Source organism: Telopea speciosissima, chromosome 2 (genome assembly GCF_018873765.1).
Source record: "Telopea speciosissima isolate NSW1024214 ecotype Mountain lineage chromosome 2, Tspe_v1, whole genome shotgun sequence".
NCBI classification, from domain to species: domain Eukaryota; kingdom Viridiplantae; phylum Streptophyta; class Magnoliopsida; order Proteales; family Proteaceae; genus Telopea; species Telopea speciosissima.
Window position 1 is genome coordinate 2063818 of NC_057917.1, and position 18568 is coordinate 2082385.

Below are 18568 nucleotides of genomic sequence, written 5' to 3' on the forward strand. Positions count from 1 at the left end.
TATTTATTTATTTTCCAAATTTATTTCAATGACACAAAAGAAAGGGGGGGGGGGTGCATTTGCCATTTTTTTACTAAAAGGCGGGTAAAGCCACTTCTCTTCTCTTTTCTTGTCATGCTTTTCGTTGGTTAACAATTAACTACAATTCTTTATAGTTCTTCACCACTTGTATAGGAATGAGTCTCTTATGTATGGAGGGAATCATTTTTCTCAATCAAGAATGCCTCAACCAAAAAGCTCTTTTTTTTAAAAACTTAAATATTGATTTATTAAAAAAATAATTTATTATTATATAAGCTTGTAGCCTATACATCAAATATTAATGTTTTTTTTTTTTTAAAACTCAGTACCATTCGATTTCGTCTTTTATAATTCTCGAAAAGTATAGTTTGATAGTACATTTTACCATCTCATTAGAATTTTGAGCCTTTTTAAATATGTCGTAGCAAGCAAAGTGTTTTTACTATCCCGTTTTAACTATGATTTGGAAATTAGTAATTTACCTAAAAAAAAATTTGGATACTAATATAAAAATTTACCCAAAAATAAGAAAAAGATTTAGTATAAAAAGGAGGTCATATGGCATATTGGGATTTGACTCCTTTGCTAAGCGCCACGGTGTGCACTGCACATTCAACGGCTGTGCTGTCATGATGCACATTGGGATGTGTGCTGGCATGTGTATCGCATCACAACCGTTGGATGTGTGCTACATACTGTGCTGTGCTGCTGAGGAGCTCGACCCACATAAGTTGGAGTCTCTTTAATTACTTTTGGAGAAGGACGACTTTCACCCAAGGGAAAATAACTACCTAGATTGGTAAAATTTCTTTTTTATATATATTATGTGAGATGGGGTTGTGACTTGCTTTTTTTTATCAAATAATCTTCTTCTTTATTATTGGGCGAAACTTATCTTAATCGATCAAATACTTGTCATATCGTAGGTTTGATAGAGCTCAAATTTTGTGAACAAGTAAATCCCAAATTTCAATTCTTATGTTAAATTTTTAGGCAAACAACGCTTTTCATATGGCGAAACAGAGACTCGAAATTCAGGATAATGGGAGAGCATAATAGTGGTCATAGTAACGTATGCATGCAAGGAGATTTGGCGATACTAGGGATACATGCCAATGTATGGGAGCGTATTTTGATTGAATTAGATTGAAATTTGACATGTATCTAATCTAAGTCATGCACTAATGATCCAACGGCAAAATTGTGACATCATTGATTCACATGACACGATGAGATGGGGTCCTCTTAATAAGCTTATCAAAGTAGAACTATTCAAATTAATTTTTCCATTATTAAATGTAAGGACGAGGCAGACAGTTCAAGTGAACTTTTTCCCTGCGCAAGGCAGGACCGTTCAAATGAATCTTTTTCCTCATCAAATACAAGCAGCGTTGGACCAAATATTTCAACTGCATCACCTTAGATACGATGTTTGGGAAGGACCAAGGGACCCGGTTCATTCATTTTCCTTTTATTTGGGTCAAAAAATTCCCTTCACTCTCATTTGGTTTTTTTCTGTTTTGATTATCACTTGCTATTTTATTTGGACTGTCAGAAACGATTGTGTGTTTAATTCTGTTAAACCTAATCCTGGTAAGGTGATGCAAATGATTGAACAATGATTGCTGGAACTTAATATTTCTCCCAACCTTCAATAATGTGGAATTATTATTATCTTCTGTTACGAATAATTCTAACCATTTTCATACTCCTAGGTTGGATTTACCTATTCTAGACTTTCTTGTTTTGTTCTGCGCAGGATTTGATTCCAGAGACATAGATCATTTTGAATGGGCTTTTGATTTTTTGATAGATGGCAAATTCATTTTGTCGACAGCTGGACGAATTAAAAACAACCATGAATTGGAACCAGAGTTGACTGGAATCCTGAACAGGCTAGATTTTGCTACCTTGAGAAGTTTGAAACTGAAAGAAGTTTGGTGCTCTAATGAGGTGCTACCTGGACTTCTTCCAACTCCATCCCTGTCTCCTTGGCCTTTTGAAATTCTAACATATTTTTTGAAGATTTTGGATCGAACTAAAGATGTTTCTTTTAGGCATTTCACAAATCCTACTCTACTACGTTGGCTCAGATCTTTTGTTAAAAATGCTCCCAATACCCCTTGGAGTCTGGAAAATTGTACGAATTTGCCATCCTTTTAAATTTTTATAAATACATTTTCTTTTCATTAGAAAAAAAAAAATGTTTGAAGGTCAAGAACAGAAAATATTTCTATAAAAAAAATTTATGACTTTAAAAAGAGAGATTGACACATAAATCAAACATTGTATCATCATGATTTTTATCTTATTATGTTTTTTTTTTTTTTTTTTTTTTTTTTCATGACATCCAACAACACACCAACAATATTTACACAGAACATTCTTTTATTTTTCATTTCTTTTTATAAAGAAGGGAGAAGGTTTTCTAAGTAAGCGGTATACACGAATGCATCATGAGACGTGACGAAACAATTTTCGTACATAGGGGGCAAAGAGGTCAATTCATATGAGGACAAGAGAGAGGTGCTAGTGTACCCTCCACTGTTGGCAAAAGGTTACTCTTTCCATCTTTTTCATCATTATTGATCTCTCTTCATTCTTTCAATATAAAAACTTCCCCACAAAAAATACATAGTGGTACCAATGGGGTGGAAAATGGGGTATCATAGGGGGGAGCTGAGCAGGTGATCATTTCAAAAGGAGAAAAGAGAGAGAGACACAATGGGCGCTGACTTATAGTATACCAGCGGTGTACCCAATCTTTTTCCATTAATAATATATACTATGAAGGGAGAATGTTCTCTCTGCCGTATCGCAGGCTCCGCCCAGGCACATGGGCCTGCCACTCAGGGGGTGGGTGGTCATTGCACCCACCCCATGTGCTTGGGTGCAGCCTGCATTGCGGCACAGAGAACAAGGCCCCTACTATAAATTTGTCCATTGATCTTACACGCACACAAAGAAAGAGAGGGAGAGAGAGGAGTATGAAAGACCAACCACCCATAGGCCCTTAAACATGAATCCATCTTATCATCCAAAGAAGATATGGTCTTAGTCGTTTCCTTTTGTCTCCCTCTTTTGGCAAAAGAGAAAAACCACAGGAAAGAGTAATCGTATCAACTCTAAGTAGCTGTTGATGTTAATAATCGTATTAAAATTTCTTCTATCTTCTTGGTGTTGGATGGATTTCAAATAAGGATATATAGAAACGAAGGGGTTTTTTTTTTATGAAAGTGTAATCATACAAACCAGTGACCACACACCAATCTCAAAAGGTTAATCGATTTTTAGGATCATGGAATGACGGATATACACAACACACTCCCGATGTGGGACTAAACCCACACAACCTTGTCTTTTTTTCTTTTTTTTTTGTTTTTTGATGAAAGTGTAATCACACAAACCATACACCAATCCCAAAAGATTAATCGACTTTTAGAATCGTGAAATGATAGATATACATAACACACATCACACTCACACACCCGATGTAAGACTAAACCCACATAAGAATGTGAATAAATGCGAATGCTCTGGCTAACTAGCTAGCTCTGCTTTTCTATCAACCTCCTTGAAGTTACCAAATGGTCACCTGCAGACGCATTCACCACCTAACACAATTTTCGGAATCTTACCAAAGGAAATATGGTCAAAAAGTGAGAGGAGTTTAGTAACCATGCATGATGACACCCCAACTTTCACCACCTAATTACCTTTTGCTTTCTAACTTTTTTTTTTTTTTTTTTTTTTTTTTTAATTTCTATTTTAGTTAAAGTCAGTCAATGTTTAAATTAAAGATAATTTAAGAGTAACTATAATACATGAGAAATTGCAAGAAAATCATTTGAGGCGATGTATATATATATATAAAAGGGAGGCTTTTAAAATGCTCTTCTGTGGTTAAGTAAACCTGATTCTGATTGAATGACCTATTAGAACCAATGGTAGTAGGTCTATATATAATGACACTCTAGGATGAGAAGAGAGAAAAAACATGTGCAGATTGTATGACTTTGAATAGAGTTGATTAGATAAAAGGGATCTAGGCAGGCACGATCCCATTTAATTGAGATAAGAACTGTATTTCAATTTTCATTCTTCCATTTGATTTGTCGTCCTAGGAGTTTACAATAACGTATTATTAAGATGTTAGGTTGAACCCTCCAACAAATATCGAGAGGTTTAGAACAGTATCAAGTCAAGAATATCAATCTACCCGATACATGTCTTTAAACTTGATCCCAACCATGCATCTTGTAAAAATATCATGGGCCTTTTTCCGGGCTTGTTGCTTGCCCCATGAATGTACGTTGTGCTGGATTTCCTTCCAACTTCAGACTCGTATTGAAGTGGGCTTGTTTAAAAAGAGTAGTGCGGACCATAATTTACCTTTTAAGTAGTTTTTAAAGATTAATCATTGCATCCAAGGGCCGGTCTCAGCCACTTAAACAGGTAACTTAGCTGACCCTGTTAACATCTATTATTGAGGCCCACAAGGGCTGGTGTCAGCCAAGCCCATTCTGATACTAGGGTTAGTCAACGCATAGCTCCACATGATCAAAGCCCAAAGGCCAAAATCCATGATCAGTCCAATTGGGCTTCAGAGGGTCCATCTGATTCTGGGCCGAGGGTCTCAATCTCAATCCCCTAGGCCCTAATATGTCAAACATTGTCTCCAGGGTTTTAGCCTTTTAGGTGGTATTTGCCCTTTTTTTTATTCGATTGGGCAAAGTTTTAGGTTGTGTTTGGTATGCATATTCTTGGAATCGATTATGGGTCTATTATGAAGCCAAAGAATAGGGAAAAATTTATTCCAATAATACATACAAAACACAATCTTAAACTGAAAACATCTCATTACTCGATGGGTAAACAGGAAAGGCAAGTAAAGCTTCAACAAGTTAGAGGATAAAAATCCTCTGCAGTGATTAATCTTGCGATGCCTTTGCAGTTCAGGTTTACGAGCTTGACACGTGGAAGCTGCTTCATCCAGCAATGCGAGCTCAAACAGACCCAGTTGTTATTATTATTATTTTCTTTTTGCTCATGCTTGCATCATTGGATGAAACATCTTCCACGTGTGAAGCTCGCAGACCCGAACTACAAAGGCACCGCAAGATTAAGCACTGTAGAGGAATTTTATACTTGACATGGATCTTCTAATTCTTGGGAGGAATTAAATTCCTGTTCTTTAGCCATTGTATTAGGGATTTCAAGCATATAAATGGGTGTAAGACTTTAAAAATATTGGATAGATTCATTAGATGGATGGGTTATAAACATGAGTATTAAGTATGAGTCTAAATTGATGGTTTTTGAAGCCAGATTATGAACTAAAACTTCAAAGGTGTTTGTGGGCGTGGATCAAAAAAAAAAATTTTAATATATATTTTTGGATGAGACGTCAAAATGGAATTCCTTTTTGACATTTTCTATTCTCAAATACGAATTCAGAGAAATCCAGTGTTGGGTCCTCTTTGGCTGCTCCGATCCGTACAAAAAAGGAGCACAGGATGCATCCGTAAGTGAACGTAGTGGATTCAGATATGAACCGGTCAAGTGGGATCCCGACTCTAAAATCGATACTGAGTTTATAGGGTTTAGGTTATCGATTTCAACCAGCTGGACCTGGTCCAGATCCTGATTTCAAGTTTAATAATCTTGATTTCATACGATAAATCTTTCTCCTCAAGCACATTCACTCACCATTTGTTTTTCTAAGATGCATTAGAAGAAGGTTCCTCATTCCATCTCCATGCAAGGTTTTTCGGGTTTTAGGTATCAGTATTGTATCGACCATGATCAAAACCCGATATTATTACGTTCATACGGTATTAGTGAAACGGCTATGAACCCTAGATCTTAGGTTTTTTTTTTTTATAAAAAAAATGAAATTTTAATTATTCCCATATTAATGATACGTATCGGTATTCTGATATCAATACGTACGTACTAGTTACTGTGAATACACGTGAGTTTAGAATTCAAATAAACAAAGGAGGGTATGGCGCAGTCGAATGTGAATGGTCGTCCCATGCATGCATGATCTGTGATTATATAAACAAAGGGAGGACGGCGTTGGTTCTTGCACCATACTTTCTTCTCTCTGTTCTTCTTCATTCCGTCATCGTCACCTCTGGCATAGTCGGAGATAAATTAAGATGGTTAACGGCATATTGGAGGTGCTGCTAGTGGATGCTCGAGGCTTGGAACAATCTGATTTCTTAGGTAACATCATATCTCTCTCTCTCTATACACTTCCCCTCCCTCTTCTTCTTTTCTCTAGATTTTTTCGTAAACCTTTTCTCTGTCTATCATGTTCTGTTCTACTATACTTTTATCTCCCCCCTCCCCTCAAAAAAAAAAAAAAAAATTACGGAATTTCTGTTCTCCTCTTCTTCTTCTTCTTCTCTGACTTTTTGAATTCCCTTTTTCCTCTTTATAATTCCTTTGCTTCACTTTTCATTTGTTTTGCTTTGGTGATGGAGCCAGGTGGATTGGATCCGTACGTGTTGATTCAGTATAAGACTCAAGAACGCAAGAGCAGCGTCCGTAGAGGTCAGTCACTTAAAACCCAAACTAAATGCAACTTTCGTTACATTCCCAAGCTATGTGATGAGACAATTAACAATTTCCCGCGGAATGAAGATCGGTATTACGGTTATATTACCAATCCAGATCGTCTACGGCCTGTGTGCCCATAGCGGTCAGAACCGCGCACTGATGAGGCGTGGCGCAATGACCGTCTTACCCCTGCCCGAGCAGGGATAAGGCGGTCATTGCATCGCGCCTCATTAGTGCGTTGCTATGGCCACTACGGGCACCAGGCCGTAGACGATCACAATCCTTATATTACTTACTTAATTACAGTACTATCCTTCCACGGCCAAGAAAAGTGGGATGAGGCGTGCAATGTCCGCTTTACCCCTGTCCGAATGCCTTACCCGAGTGAAGGTAAGGCGGACATTGCATGCCTCTCCGTGTCTTGGCAACACGGTCCTGCCAGACAACTTTGCAGTAGAGGATCCAAATTGCTTAAATCAAACGATTTAAATCAGAATCGTTTCTAGTGATTAACTGTTTTGTACTTTGTAATAGATTTACACCATTTAAATTAAATTAAACCATTTTTATTTCTTATGTCAGAATTTTGGTCAAATGTCATGACATTTTTATATCGAAATTATATATATTTTTTTAAAAAAGGTTTGTTCATAATTGGACCCTTTTGACTCGAATCAGCGTAAACTGAACCGTTTATTAATTGTTTCTGATTTGGGGTATTAAATTAGCTTAATAAAAGGTTTAGTTCGATTTCTACCTTGAATATCTAGAACCTTACCGATTAACACCCTTAGTACTCTTATGTTCATTGGCTCTATTTATTGAACATCTTTATAAGAGCTTCTTGGCTGGTTTAAGCAAATCTCCCGATACTAGATGGAATCCTATCATCAGCTAGTTGAATGATTATTCCCCTTTTTTAAATTTTTAGTTGGGATAAAGTTATGATAATGATGGGACGTATTAAGCCCAAGAGGGGATTTTTATGAAGCTTTCTTATCTCCCTCCCTACCCCACCTAAAAGACCTTTGTAGCCTTCTATGCGACATTAAAATCTTTACCCAAAAATATGCTTCATAAAAAATAAAAAAAAATAACAAATGTAATCTTGCCGAACAGTTTAGATCTTTATGTCCGAATGTGTGATTGTTTTTGGTTTTCTGAATCAATTTAGGATCTTGTTTTCTTCACTAGTACCACAATTTTTTAAACTAGTTCAGATTGAACCATAAGACTTAACAAGAAATAAGCTTAGAACTTGTTTATGCAGGAGAAGGTAGAAACCCGATCTGGAATGAGAGATTCACTTTCCGAGTGCAATACCCTGGGGCTGATGATGACCAATACAAGCTCTTCCTCAGAATCATGGATAAGGACACCTTTTCGGCCGATGATTTTATTGGAGAAGCCAAGTAAAAACTCTCTATTCTCAAGGCTCACTAAATTCAACACAGATTAAAACTTTGATCATGTTTCTACTCATTTAAAACGAAAGACCCAATTTCTTTCCACCAATGGAGAAGAGAGTATCTCTTTATCCACCCCATCTGACTCCTTGATTGGATTGAATACCGGTATTTCAGAGTATGAAGGGTGAGAGTTAATGATGAACTCAAGACTCCAATCATAGCATCACATCACCATTGGTGAAGAGACTTGGGTGAAGGAAAACTTGATCCCATAACAAGCACATGCATATACAAGTGACTTATGAGTTATGACCATCAAGTCTGATCTTTAAGCCCAAGCCCATCCTAACAAGTAGCTCAAAAATTGAGATTTGAAACCTTGTGGTTGTTTGACTTTTGAATCTTTGACTGCTAGGTTGTAGAACAGGGGAACCAAATAATGGTTCATTGGAGATTTGGGTCCCATATGCATTGACATCTAACTGGTGGGTTTACATAATTTTAATGCAGGATCTACTTGAAGGATCTAATTGCATTGGGAGTGGAAAATGGAGTGGCTGAGTTACATCCTTGCAAGTATAATGTCATCAAGACTGACCAAACTTACTATGGAGAGATTCGAGTTGGCCTCACTTTCACCCCATTGGTATGAACTATGAACTGCTATGAGGTCCCCTAACGAGAGAATCATGGTAACACTAATTGTTGGGATTAACACACGAACAGAAGCGTATGGATATTTAGATTCGATTAAAACAACGCACACCTTAACAATCTAATGAAAAAGGGAAAAATGATAGAAAAGATAACATAAGAAAAATAATATGCAATATTTGCGTGGTTTGGCAAAAACCTGTCTGCATCTCCTATATTCTTCACTAATAGAGAAAAATGTAGTACAAGAATGGTTTAAGTTTAATCCCAAAACTCAAACCCAAATTCGTTGTAGATTATCTATCAATAAACACAAGAACAATCCACTCTCTCACACCACCCCACTTATATGTACCGTCCTCAACCCACTTTGAACCCCCTCAAATATGTAGAGATAAAGAGCTTGGCATGCAAGCATCTTTTCTTACTCTACTCCACCCAGTTTGATCTTCAAACTACTCATGTGAGTCCCAACACATTAAATGTGAGCCAAAACCCAACACTAATTTGATAGATTTAGAATTTTTATCGTCTAGGATTCCTTGCGCGGTACGGTACCTATAGTCCTCTAACAAGAGGGGGGTGGATTGGTCATTTCGTCCCCTCTTGTTAGAGAATTGTAGGAACTGTACTGGGCATGTAACCGTAGGCGATAATGGTCCGATCGATTTAGCTCTATTTCTCAATACTCTTGTTGTTGGTGTTTTCCACAGGCCGAAATAGAAATGGAGCAGAATGAAGAAGAGTTGGGAGGATGGAAGCAAAGCTTCTTCTGAAGACCCTTTTTTATGAATTATACACATGATCTATGTAATTCTCATTTATGCAATTAATGGAACAATCTAATGTTCTTTGGGACTTATAATCATACTAGAATTCCGCTACTATGATCAAATGGAATGTGAAATCTTCATTAAATAGCCAACTTGTGGCATCAGCGTGGACCTCGTATATAACAATCGGAATCGGGTTGGGCGAATTGTTCTATTCAAATCGAAAGGCCAAACCCGATCCCGATTCCTGCCATTCTCGAAGCTCGAACCTGTATTGCAAATTCATACCACCAATCACCATGCAGGGTTTTTAAAATCGGAACGGGCGTTTGATCAGCCGATTTGGATCTGTTTGAACGGGACAAATCTATTTTTGACCGATTTGGATTGGTGATCCCATTCCAAAACCTAGGGTTAAGGCAAGTTGGAGTCGATTATGATTGAATGTCCCTCACTAATCCTGATAGATTTAAAATCCCAATTCCAGTAATCAGAATTATGTAATTCTGGTAATTTAATGAAATTAGGCAACCAAATAGTTTAATTAATTTAAAATTACGATCCAATAAAATTGCGATCTGTTGACTTACACAAACAAACACAACCTAAGGCCTGAAGCCACGAAATAGAGCTTTGGAAAATAAAAAATTGAATGAGTCAATAATTTATAGCCTTTTTGGTATCATTTTTTCATTTTCATTTTCATTTCCTGATAATTTTTCATTTTCACATGTGTGGTCCGCTTTCTTAATATCCCTTTTTTTTAAAAAAAATCTTACTTTAATAACCCTGTATTGTATCATTTCTTTCAAAACCTTTTTTTTTTTCGGTTCTCTTCTCATCTGAAATCCAAAAAAAACAGGGGAAAGTCAAATGCAGAGAATTAGAGTTAGAAATGGCACCAAACCTCGACAGAAAAAAAGTGTAAAGAACACGAGAAAACTGGAAAGCCCACTTACCGGAAGAGATGAAAGAGCGTATTGCAGGATTCAAGAAATGCCTTCTAATCGGAAAGGACCCAATTCCTGATTTCAGATGCCGCTGATGAAGCCACTAGCAATATTCTAAGGATTTTCTAGGACTAATCAATTAAATCCACTGCATATTTTCTATGACTAATTAATAAATTTGTTAAATAATCAAAGTGTTAGGGATTTTTTAGGACTAATCAATTAAACGCGGGCGATGGAGCACTGCCAAGCTTCTTCTTCGGTGACTGTAACCTCCTCGATTTGGGTTTTTAGGGTTTTTCAAATCTAATTAAAACATTGAAAGAGCATGTGTGTAATTTTCACTTCACAAGTTACAATTGAAATGATGACAAGGGTAAAATAGATTTTTCTAATTCAACCACTAACAGTAACCTAACACCGGCGGGTTTCAGGGGTGTCAAACAATTATTTGAAAATTTGGATATGTTAAGAAAACGGACAATAGTCAAGGGGTTACCTGAAATTGTCAAAGAGTTCAATTATTTGTTTAATCTCATCAATTTATCTGAAACGGTTTCTACTTCTTTTGATGTTCACCTTGGGATGAATAATCATGAAGGGGGAGCTGAGCTGGTTGGAGAAGTCAAACCGTCCGTCCTCTCACCAACATTCTAGCGTATCACATTTCCATTGACATCCTTCGTATTTTGGTCATATGAGCACATGCTCATTAAAGAGCAAAAAAATGAAAGAAAAACGGTCATAATACATAATAGACTCTTAATTTGGGGGTGTTTTCATTTATTTTAGATTAAATTATTTGTTCACCTCCTATATTATAGTCTAATTGTTTGACACACCCAACTTTTGAAATTATTACTTAAAACCCTATGAAACTTGACGGTTCTGCTGTTAGTGATTGATTGAAAAAATCCATTTTACCCTTATGAGTTATTCAACTGAAACTTGTAAAATTAAAATGACCAACTTACCCTTTCATTGTTTTAACCTAAGAAAATGATCAGGTTACCCTCCTCCTATTGTGGGAAAGGTTGCAGGTTAGGATGTTAACTTCCAGACGTTTATCACCTGAGGTTCGTTGATCGGTACGATTGTGCGATTCCTCTCATAGGGGGGGCTAAAATGACCATTCCATCCCGTAACTGAACACACTACCCGGGTAGGGTCCACCCCCTTTTATTAGAGGCACTAGGGAACCGTACCAAACAGGGGAACCGCAGGTGATAAAAATTCGTTAACTTCCCTACTACAACCAATAAATTGAAACCTGAAGTACAAATGCTCTTATTTTTTTTAAGTTGAACTTTTTTTACTTTATGGATTCTCATATGCATTCCAAAAACTTCATCTACTCACAAGTCACACCACGAAATTAATTAAGGCAAAGCTTAGTTCCTTATTTTCATTCCCAATATCTCAATATTGATTCCTTCTCAGCCTCTACAACTGCAAGATCTTCTTCTCATTTTAAGTCAATTCGTTCTTGGAAACCAATCATCAACCCAACAACGAATCTTAATCGCATGTTCTATTGTTCTCGAGATAATATCAGAAAGAAACAGTGAAAAGAGCTTGGATTTTAGGACACAGTTCGGCGCGAAAAAATAAATCGATTCCCAGACATCATTTACAACCAAAAAAATAAAGGGTAAATTACACATATCTCCCTTGAAATATGATCTAATTATATTTTCACCTATGAATTTTGAGAAATTGCACGTTTCTCCTTTGAGGTATGACCTAAATAATAAAAACACCCACTCCTTTAACTGTATACGTTAGTTGTTAATTTTTTCATTTAATAGACCAAAATGCACTCATTTTCCCCAAATCGTTTTCCCAAAACCCATCTTTCATTTCTGAACACTGACCCTTTCTCAAAACCCATTTACCTAAATACCCTTAGATGTAGACTTACTGGCGGCCGCTACAATCAATTAAGAACGGAGAAGAAGAAGAGGGCAGGGGCTAGGGTTCCAAAACCAAGGATTCTTCTTCACCTCATCTTCTTCTTCTTCCTATTTCTCACCCTCCTCTTTTAAGTATTAATGATTCCTCTTAAAATTTACATTTCTTGCCTTCTCTCAAGATTCGAGTTGGTTAAAAAATCAACTGAAAGAAATTAAAATAGAGAAAAAGAAAAACTTTCCAATTTTATGTTTTATTTACCAAAAATAAAGACGAAAACAGAGGACGTCTAACGACTCTATAACTAAATAGTAAAAGGAAACTCAGAAAACAGAAATTTTCTTAAATTTTAACCCATGTCATTGACCTGCTGTGTTTGGCCCCTTTTTTTCGATTCTTAGTTTTTTTTTTTCAAACCCTAAACGATTTGACCTTCAATGGTTTCTACGGTATGCGTAAAATACACAATCCCTGTTCTTTTAGGTTCTAGAGGCAAGGTTGTAGAAACTATTGTCTTGAAGTTTCAGAATTTGGGGAAAATCGAATGAAACGATTATAAATTTAAATGCAAAAAATTTCAATAAAAATTTGATTCATTTTTTCCTCATATGTAATCCTACAGTCAATTTTCGAGACCTCATCACACCAATAAAACAAAAAATTATCGTCTCCATTTATCTGCCCTTCCATTTCCTCCATTTCATCTCATAGGGGGCAAATAAATGGAGACGATAAAGATCCCCAACAAATAGCAATTTTAAGAAGAAGATGATGAGCTGAAGAAGGAGAAGAGGACAATAATGTCATTCTACCATAAGGGTATATTGGTCATAATAAGACTTAAAAATTCCTACCATTAGCAACTAACGTGTATAGTTAACCGAATGGGTGTTTTTGTTACTTAAGTCATCCCTCAAAGAAAGAACGTGTAATTTCCCAAAACGCATGGGTGAAAGTGTAATTAGGTCATACCTCAGGGGAGGTACGTATAATTTACCCAAAAATAAAAGAAAAATGTGAGAAGTTGTTTGGACAATAACTCGACTCTGATCGATCACGATTTATTCTAGGGTTCGTTCAAAAGTTGAAGATCATCGATACAGCTCAACAGACTCGTCAGCTACACTCTCGTCTGTTTCAATCCCTTCATAGGGTTTCATCCAAGTTGCAGACTTACATTCCTCCCTTGCTCAATTCCTGTTTCTTCGGCTCTCGTTCTCCAGGTAAACTTAATCTACCATGATTTCGGGTTGCTTAATGAATGCTAATGGTACGCAGGAGGTTATCCTTTACCCCATTCTGCACCTTTGTTCTTCTTCTTCTTTGTTTTTCTTCTTCTCATATTTTTCCCATTCTGTTCTCTTTCTAAAGCTCTATTAGAGATCTGTGTCCGTAGTTTCCGCTTTCCGGGTATGATTAGGGTTTTTAAATTAATCATGCTCTCTTTGTTCTTGTTTAGTTGTTCCATACTAGTTTGATTGCCCTATGCTTTTTGTAATCAATTTGTGTGCTTTGTTGGCCTTCGATTACATTTTTCTTCATCCATGTTTTATTTGTTCTCCTCTTTTGGTTTTTAACTATAGTTCGATTATTAGCTGATCCTTATAATTGTGGTGTGGTGGTTGTACGAATTATCTCCTTGGTGCTTCAGACTCTTCGAAAGGATTTATTTCTCCTGATTTTTGAATGGAGAAGAGTGTTTGGTATTGAGTCAATATCTAATTACCTTGCAATGGATTTTGGTATTTGGGTGTGTGCTTTGGCTTCTTGCTGTGTATCCTTCATTGTAGGGATAGAATAGCATTTGCTTTGGCTTCTTAGCACATATTTGCAAGTCAAAGGGATAATAGTATTTGAATCTTTTGCTTCTCTAGAAGTAGCACTCAATGTTACTTCCATTGTGGGAGATGCCTGCCGTTAGGGCCCTGCATACTTCTTGTTTGATTATCCACTCAGTATCTTTCTGGACTAATGGTAGGGGGCTTGATTTCTACGCCTTTCAAACTTGGGAGGTGAACTTTAAATTTGTCCATGCTATCATAAAAAATGGTTTCAGTGTTATTCATGAAATTTAAAAACTAGAGTGGACAACATTGATCTGGAAATTGATCTATGTCTCTTGAGCTAAAAGCAAAGCTACCTATATGCATCATAATAATTAAGAACCATGGTATTTCTATTTTTTTTGCCCAAATAGCACGGTGGGCTAAACACTCAATTTACTGAACTCATCTGGCTGCATAGGACAATGTTCTAAACGAAAGGTTTTATCTTTTCAGGGAAGTTACATTGTGGGGGCATAGTTAGTAAGTTCGGGTATAAAAAAAAATGAAATTTTACGGATACATACTTGTATTAAACAGATTAGGTGTAAAAAATATTGTTAAAATTTTGGAAAAAGCACATACGACAATAAAACGCAGCGCATTTATTAATACGGTTCCTTTGTAAAAATACGGGTATATATTGATGCAGATTTATCACCAAACTGGGCTTCTTTGCTTAGGAATTAGTCTAGGGTTGGGTTGTATACATGTTGGGCCTTTGATCCCATGGGTTTTCAATGTAATAGGCACTTTTATGGACCTAAAGTATGGGTAATAGGTTTGCATACGGGATAACTGTTTTAGTTTCATACTTAGTTTTTATTTTGATATAATAGTCATGTGACTCTTTTAATTTGAATTAGTTTATAAATCATGTGACTTTTTAGTTGTCATGTGACAACTTAATTGTCACCTCATAGAATCGGCTAGACTAGTTCCAAGCTATTTAATAGTCATGTGACCACTTTAATTAGACATATAACCTTTGAATTGTTGGCTATGTAATAGGAATTGGCTAGGGGACTTCTTAGTCTCCGAGGCTGAATAGGAATATGGCCTTTGGCCCGTATAAATAGAAGCTAAATTCGTGGGGCTCTTTTTTACCTCAAAATTTTGAAGGTGAACTCTTAAGCTGCTGCTACTGCAACTTGTCTTATCCAAGGAGAACTGTCTTGTGTTTGATCAAGGCAAGTGGGATTGTGTTTGATCCAATCGACACCCTGCGGTATGAAGCCCGAGTGGTTCATTCTAGCTCTCTTCTTTAACATTGTTCAAGTTCTTATTTTTCAAGGATCTTTCATTCAAACAAGCTGCTGTCTAAGTATTGCTTCAACTACTAGTAAGTTTGAATCATCCCAAATCTTAGTCTTTCTTCTTCTAATCCTCCAAACATCTAAACCCTAGAATTCCCTCCATCTGTTAACCTTTTCTCACGCTCCATTCACTGCCCAGACCAATCCAGCCATAGAAACAGTCCCATAATTGGATCGAGTTCTCCACTTCCCCTATAGGACATTCGATCCAGATTGCAGCCTATTCTGGCTATCCATTCCCTTTGAACTCCTCGTAGTTCCCTTGTCAAAACCCTAACCCTAACTGCATTAATAACCATAATACCTTGCTGCCGAGCCTGTTACAGCCCCTGGTTTTGAGTTTTCTGAACGTAATTTCATTGGAAGACTCATACCTACCCCCTAACCCTAGACACCACAAACCCTAACCCTAATTGGCCTATTTCACCTATTTTAACCCTAAACAATCCACCTTTGGAAGCAGATCCTGGTTTTGGCTTCTAGTTGGGTTACAATACATCCAATCTAGATAATATATTATAGATTTGAATTGCTCAAACTAGGAACCAAAAGAGGATTTTTACCAAAGGAGGATTTTTACCAAAGGATTGGTCCAGTTTAGGGTTTAAAACCATGAAAAAATATTAGGTCAGGGAAAACACCCCAATAAACAAGAAATCATATGAGGGAACCAAGAGAACAATGGGAACTAAATCGTATGAGGAAATCAAGAGAACAATGGGAACTAAATCGTATGAGGAAATCAAGAGAAAAATGGGAACCCAAATATATTAGGTTAGGGATGGGGGTAAAAAATCATAAGTACTCCTCAAGTTTCTCATCTTTGAAAAGAGCATTCCCTTCCATCTTTGTGCAGTTCCAAGGGTTTGGTGATTTGAACTTGTTGATGATGAATAAACCTTGAGATCAAATATGCTTGAATGTAGAACAGTAATGGAGAAAACAAAGTATAACCAAAATGAACCACCCGGGCTTCCCAACACAAGGTGTCAATTGGATCAAACACCGATCCCCCCAGCCTTGATCAAACACAATACAAATCTTCAACAGAGAAGAAGAGCATCAAAAAGCTTTTCATTGATATTAAAATTCGTGTCCAATACTTGCCCCCTTACAACCATATATAAAAGACTCAAAAATAGACTCTTACACTACAAAGGAAAGGCCTTACCCAATCCTTAACCTATTAGGTAACCTAAACTGACTAGGAAATTGAAATAGACTCAAAACAAAGTCCTAATCCAGCTCAACTAAACACTTAAAAAGAAAACTACTAATATCACTTAAATTGAACTACTGGTTGAACCGGTTCAATTTAAAAACAAAAACACCAAAATAAAACTAAGTATAGAACTAAAACAGCTAATCCCGTATGCAACCTAATTACCCATATTTTAGGCCCATAAACGTGGCGTATTGCATAGAAAACCCATGGGATCAAAGGCCCAACATGTATATAACCCAACCCTAGATTTATTCCTAAGCAAAGAAGCCAAGTTTGGTGTTGGTGATAATTCTGCATCACTAGAACTACATTACAAACGCCATAGATGATCGAATGGTTGATCAAACCATAGGAATTCTTCTGTTGGATGATCCTGCATCAATTCCCCATGGTCTGTGCTCATGGAACAAAGACACAATACTAGGGATACTAGTGCCACTTTCAGCTGTAGCTCTTTGCTGGTTGGTCATAGCGCATATCATTCTGATTTTATTGTCCTTGCTGTAGCTCCAACCTTTCACCATTTTATCGGTATACATAATGAGAAAAGTTTATCTGGTTGGTCTAGCTAGATGAGTTTGTCTAGTTGGCCAAAAAATCTATAATGTGCCATGTCGGATGAGGCCTAAGTTTTGTGGACAGGTAGACCCCAAGTTCCCTTGCCCATTTGTCAAGTGTCAGCCCAACTGGAGTTGGCCAAGAGGTAATATAAAGTGATGAAAGTTATGGTCTTTTGAAGGACGGGTGCATGCATGGACGGCAGAAAATGCATGGGTGATTGGACATACATGGGAGAGTGTTTGTTGTTTTTGAGTCTAGCATTTGAGACGTGACCTATCCAGAAGTTGTCCTTGCCATCCAAATTGGTTGGAATCACCACATTGATCTCCACTGCCCTGCCATGTGACAGAATTACATGGGCCAACCAGACAATCTTATTTGGTTGGGTTATGAAGTGCACTTTTCCCATAATTTTATGTGTAAATGTTTGTTGCTTGTAACTTCTTGAGTACTCTTGCATGTATGTATGTATTTATCTTTGTTGGGGCATGCATTATTTAGATCATAAACATAGGTATGTGGTATGCAAATAATAACTAGGCTTATGCATGCCCATTGGAGATAATGTCAATAATCTTCAATGCAAGTTTCTATTCTTTTGAATCTTATTTATGTGTGAGGTTAAGGCAGCTTTGGAGCTTCTTCATCTATTTGGTCTTAATTTTAAGAGGATTTGATGGGGGTCTTAATCACTTAATGTGTTTGTTATTGATCATTTTAGTCGTCATCCGAATTTTGGTTTCGAGCATCAGAAAGTCAGATCTATTACTTTCTGGATTGTCTGGTTATTTGTTCAGATGAGTTCAGATTTGTTCCCTTCCATTATTTGCTTTCTTGGAGCTCTTACTTTATCCTCACATGAGGACAGTATTGTTAAGGTGCATGCCTAATGCTTGTTCCTTGTCGTCTTGTGTCTGCCGCTACTTCAGTGTACACCTGTTGTGCGCTTGTGGTGTCTTGAATCACCTATGTATATTTCGGTGCCACTGTTTGAGCCCATGCAACTTGAACTCTGTTTATCTTCCACATTGATTAGGTAGTTTTTGCTGATCACTTGTAATTTTGTACATTTTCTGATGTTATTGTCACACTATGCTAACTGTTATATGTTGGTTCTTTCATATTATTTTGCTCATGTCAAGTCAAGTATGCACCTGACATGTTGCCTTGTGCATCGGGCATTAGAAACCTCAGTGTTTTGTCGACATCTCTGAATTCAGTTCACTATGGAAATTGCTTCATCTCGGGAACCATGTTTCAGTGTTTCTAGATTTTATCTTTTGTGCAGTTAAGCATAAAGATGGTTCTGCTGCTCACTTTTTTTATTATTTTGGTTGGGAAGAAGAGGGGGGGGGGGG

General features: G+C 36.9%; 2 protein-coding genes across 3 annotated transcripts in view; both read left to right on the forward strand.

Annotated features, from left to right (window-relative positions):
* The first annotated feature begins 3963 nt into the window (after positions 1 to 3963).
* Positions 3964 to 9569, forward strand: LOC122650198 (16 kDa phloem protein 1-like). Of its 2 annotated transcripts, none has more exons than XM_043843532.1 (6): positions 3964 to 3975; positions 6176 to 6256; positions 6521 to 6582; positions 7859 to 8000; positions 8508 to 8643; positions 9365 to 9569. In XM_043843532.1, the coding sequence occupies exons 2-6, from the start codon at positions 6186 to 6188 to the stop codon at positions 9425 to 9427; spliced, it is 474 nt and encodes a 157-aa protein (XP_043699467.1). In that variant the 5' UTR covers positions 3964 to 3975; positions 6176 to 6185; the 3' UTR covers positions 9428 to 9569. The 2 variants fall into 2 exon arrangements, with proteins under 2 accessions (XP_043699467.1, XP_043699466.1); XM_043843531.1 differs by having other exon boundaries at positions 6176 to 6252; positions 6517 to 6582.
* Positions 9570 to 13431: 3862 nt separating this feature from the next.
* Positions 13432 to 18568, forward strand: part of LOC122650197 (serine/arginine-rich SC35-like splicing factor SCL30) — a 70744-nt gene continuing 65607 nt past the window's right edge. Inside the window, exons 1-2 of the mRNA XM_043843529.1 lie at positions 13432 to 13508; positions 13655 to 13695. The gene's annotated coding sequence lies outside the window, so the exon portion shown is untranslated. The remainder of the gene's footprint in view (positions 13509 to 13654; positions 13696 to 18568) is intronic.